At 42.8% G+C, this 3922-nt stretch overlaps 1 protein-coding gene across 1 annotated transcript; it reads left to right on the plus strand.

Moving 5' to 3' along the window:
* The first annotated feature begins 1030 nt into the window (after window positions 1-1030).
* cdx4 (caudal type homeobox 4) lies at window positions 1031-3514 on the plus strand. Its single transcript, XM_063190237.1, has 3 exons — window positions 1031-1493; window positions 3019-3164; window positions 3275-3514. The coding sequence occupies exons 1-3, from the start codon at window positions 1031-1033 to the stop codon at window positions 3512-3514; spliced, it is 849 nt and encodes a 282-aa protein (XP_063046307.1).
* Window positions 3515-3922: the final 408 nt, after the last annotated feature.

The following is a 3922-nucleotide window of genomic DNA, read 5'->3' on the forward strand; positions in this document are numbered from 1 at the left end:
CGGGTAGAATAGTAGCCTACATGGTTCCCCCATCCACCGGAATTAGCCGTGAAGTGTGACCCGAGAGAGTGTAAGGGTGTGAACAGAGTAGAATGTGAAAAGTTGGCTCGGCCGCAGGAGCTGCGGCATCACGTTTAACACCTTCCTCGCATCTCTTCCTCGAGAGAACATCTTAGGCGAGAAACGTGGCCAAATACTCTGCATAATACCATTCCCATGTCAAGAAGTCACCCTCCAACAGACCAGCCTGGCTTCACGTCCACTAATATATGTAAATGCATTTGCAAATCGTTTTATACCACTGTTTGCATCATCAGGGCAATAAGGTTTTGTTGTGTCATTGATTGTATAGGTCCATCTAAAACTAAACACATGCCATCTGGTTTTAAACGCCAAGAGCAAGGAAAATGGCCAGAAAAAAATAATAGTCCCATATGTGTGATATATAATCAAATATAATTGACAATGGTCCGTATGTTGGTTAAATATACCATGTTTGGCCTAAGCGACATATTTCTCATCTATCTGATTTGCAATTATTTGTATCTTTTGCATTTCAGTATTAGTCAGGGATGATACAAATTGAGATTCTGAAGCAGGCCAACACTTAGGGCCTATAAAAGGTGCAAAAGTCATCAGATCAAAATCTATTGCAAAGAGTGTTGGTTATAATTGCTATCAAGTTTTTGGGCTGCAGCATACATGCGCGTCGCCAGGGGAGCCGTGCGTGGTGGCGTTATTGGGGCCTTCATTTGAATGCAAATCTGAAGGGTTTGAAGTCTCGTCTGACGTCAGGAAGAAGTTGGTATACCTTAGCCGCCAGCACCTTGTCAACAGGCCCACATCATGTTTGAGTGAGCCACTGAGAGGACTACGTCGCATGACTGGCCACACTCCACGGCGGATCTTCATTTTGGACTATTAGGGCTAAATAGACAGCAACAGGTTGATATCGTCTTCACTGGCCAACTATATGGCTAGTATGTCACCTTAAACACCTTTTTGGATATACACATTTCCTCATCGAACCATGTACGTGGGATACCTTTTGGATAAAGAAAGCAGCATGTACCACCACCAAGGACCTGTACGGCGTTCCAGCATCAATTTACCACCCCAGAATTTCGTTTCGACACCCCAGTATTCCGATTTTACAGGATATCATCATGTCCCCAACATGGACACCCATACGCACACGCACACTCACCCTCAATCGACGGGGGCTTGGGGAACCCCTTACGGCGCACCCAGGGACGACTGGGGCGCATACAGTCTGGGACCTCCTAACACTATATCGGCTCCCATGAGTAACTCACCGGCCGGACAAGTCTCCTACTGCTCTACAGAATATAATCCTATGCACGCTCCACCTGGATCAGCTGTTTTACCCCCGCCACCGACAGAAAATTTATCCGCGGGCCAGCTCTCTCCTGAGAGGGAGAAGCGCAACTCTTATCAGTGGATGAGCAAAACTGTCCAGTCGTCTTCAACAGGTGAGGTGGATTTGGAAAAAAAACAAGTGACACATTAATGTAAAAAAATGCATGCTGCTGGACATGATTCACCAAATGCTGAAATGTGGTGTGTTGCTGTGTGACAGAGTTGTATCCAAGTTAACATTCCATGTCACTTTAGTGTCATCGAATGTATTTGGGCTGGTGTGTGTTGCACATGGAATGCGTTGACTTCATTAGGCCCCATTGCAAGAATACACTGCTAGAATGACTTCAACATTTTGCCATGATTTAAAATGTGTGTTTCGGCAGTCATTTTGGTATTTGTCTTCAGTGGTTTGTTGGAAAACATTGTGCGTAATGACATGCGTGCACATAGCCGAATGGCGATGTTGCATTGGACTACTGTAGCCTACTCTAGTGCAAAAAGCAGAGTGTTTGCTTAGCTGCAAGTAGGCCTTCAGACTTCATATGGTATTGCTGGTCTCCCAAGTCTAATGCAATTCACCAGCATATGCACAAATATCTATTTTGTAGCATGGGAACAATTGTCAGTGGAGACACAGGCCTAGGTGTGGGGAAATGGCGCCAGGGCTTCTTGTAATGCTAATTTCTCAACTCCTGTAAACTGAATGTGAGGTCTACGTTTCCCAGCATTGTCTCACGTTTTTTTTAGTTATCTATCATGTCCAGGCAGTGCCCCCCTTTAACACCTCGCTTTTACTTTGATATGCACCGTCTCTTCCTCTGTCTCCGCTCGGCCTGTAAGGGTGACAACTTTCACAGCAAATAAAGATAGCCTGTCTCTGGCGCACGGCTAACACGGGAGTTCTTTGATGCGCCATAAAATAACTAATAAATCATTTTGTGTTGAATGCGGAGCCTGTTTAATTTGCATATTTAATGGTTACTACTTTTGAAAGTTGTGTTGTAATTAAGCATCCATAGAGATGATTTGGCTTCACTGGCGCTTGGATTTAAAAAGTAAAATAAAATCTTATTTATCGTGTCATTAATGGAGTCACATTTTAATAGGCCTACACACCGGTAATTATATCTCAACTATAATGCGCCATGTTCATCATAATCCTACCTTGTCAACATTTTTGTTATTGCGCAGAAGTTTGTTAGTCAAACAGTGCTATCAGATCTTAGGGGAAAGATCAAGCGATAATTTCGCCTTGTAATCCCTCTGTAGGTCGTGTGCTCCCGTTTAACATATCAAAGAGTCTTAGGGAATATCTTCAAGTCTCTTTGTTCAGCAGTTTGTTCATAACTTCACATCAAAGGAGATCAAAGTTAATTTACATAACCGGCCAATGCGAGGTGGTTTACGACGCACAGTGGCTCAATTAACATCTTTTTCTGCTACATTCCCAAAGTTGAGGCCTGTAACCTACAGTTTCATGTACAGTTTACATTTTAGTTTTATTTTAAGAGTCTTTATTTGATCAGATCCACTCCAAAGCAACTGCACCTGCACAGTGAAGGAAATAGTAGGCCTATAGGCTAAACCACAAGCTAACAACTACATACTAAAACCATCTGTTTTGTGCATTTACAGGTAAAACAAGAACAAAAGAGAAATATCGAGTGGTGTATACCGATCATCAGAGGCTTGAATTGGAGAAGGAGTTTCATTTTAACCGTTACATCACCATCAGACGAAAAGCAGAGCTTGCGGTGAACCTTGGGCTCTCAGAGCGGCAGGTAGGCCTCATGCGTAAATTTCACTCGCATTGCACCTCTGTCAAACATAACTTCTGATTTATTTGTGCCACTATTGTAACACTGAACCGTTCAATCTTGTTGTTCAACAGGTGAAGATCTGGTTTCAAAACAGACGTGCCAAGGAACGAAAGTTGATCAAAAAGAAGATGGGCCAGTCGGATGGCAGCGGTGGATCAGTACACAGTGACCCAGGTTCGGTGAGCCCTTTACCGGTGCCGGGTTCCCTCAGTCCGTCGGACTTACACGGTTCGCTGTACCCAGTACCACCAACGGGAATGAACACCTTACCATCGATGAGGAACATACAGCAAGTTACTGTTACACAGTAATAATCGAAAAACCGAACTTGGGATCAACCAATTTAATTGAGCACTCCGCACGCTGAAAGGACAGTGCGCATGAAAACAATTTTGGTACTCATGGATTACAAGGCTTCAGAAGACGACCTGAAGCTCACGGATTGTGGATTACAACAAGAAACAATCAAGTTTTATATGCAAAGAAATGCAGGAGGCTCTTCACATATTGTTTTAATAATAGAATAGTTTTTATCGAGAAAAAAAGAAAACGTTGTACGTCTGGTCAAGAAAAACTAAATATAATGGTTTGTTTTGTGTTTGATCAATTAAGATATAAATATTGTTTTCCTGTCTGTGGTGAGTGTATAGGTGTTTGTAAATAAATAAGAAAATCCGGTACAGTGTTTTAACATAGACTACTTTGTCTAATAGCCTAGT

This window comes from Engraulis encrasicolus, chromosome 23 (assembly GCF_034702125.1).
Source record: "Engraulis encrasicolus isolate BLACKSEA-1 chromosome 23, IST_EnEncr_1.0, whole genome shotgun sequence".
Classification (NCBI taxonomy): Eukaryota; Metazoa; Chordata; class Actinopteri; order Clupeiformes; family Engraulidae; genus Engraulis; species Engraulis encrasicolus.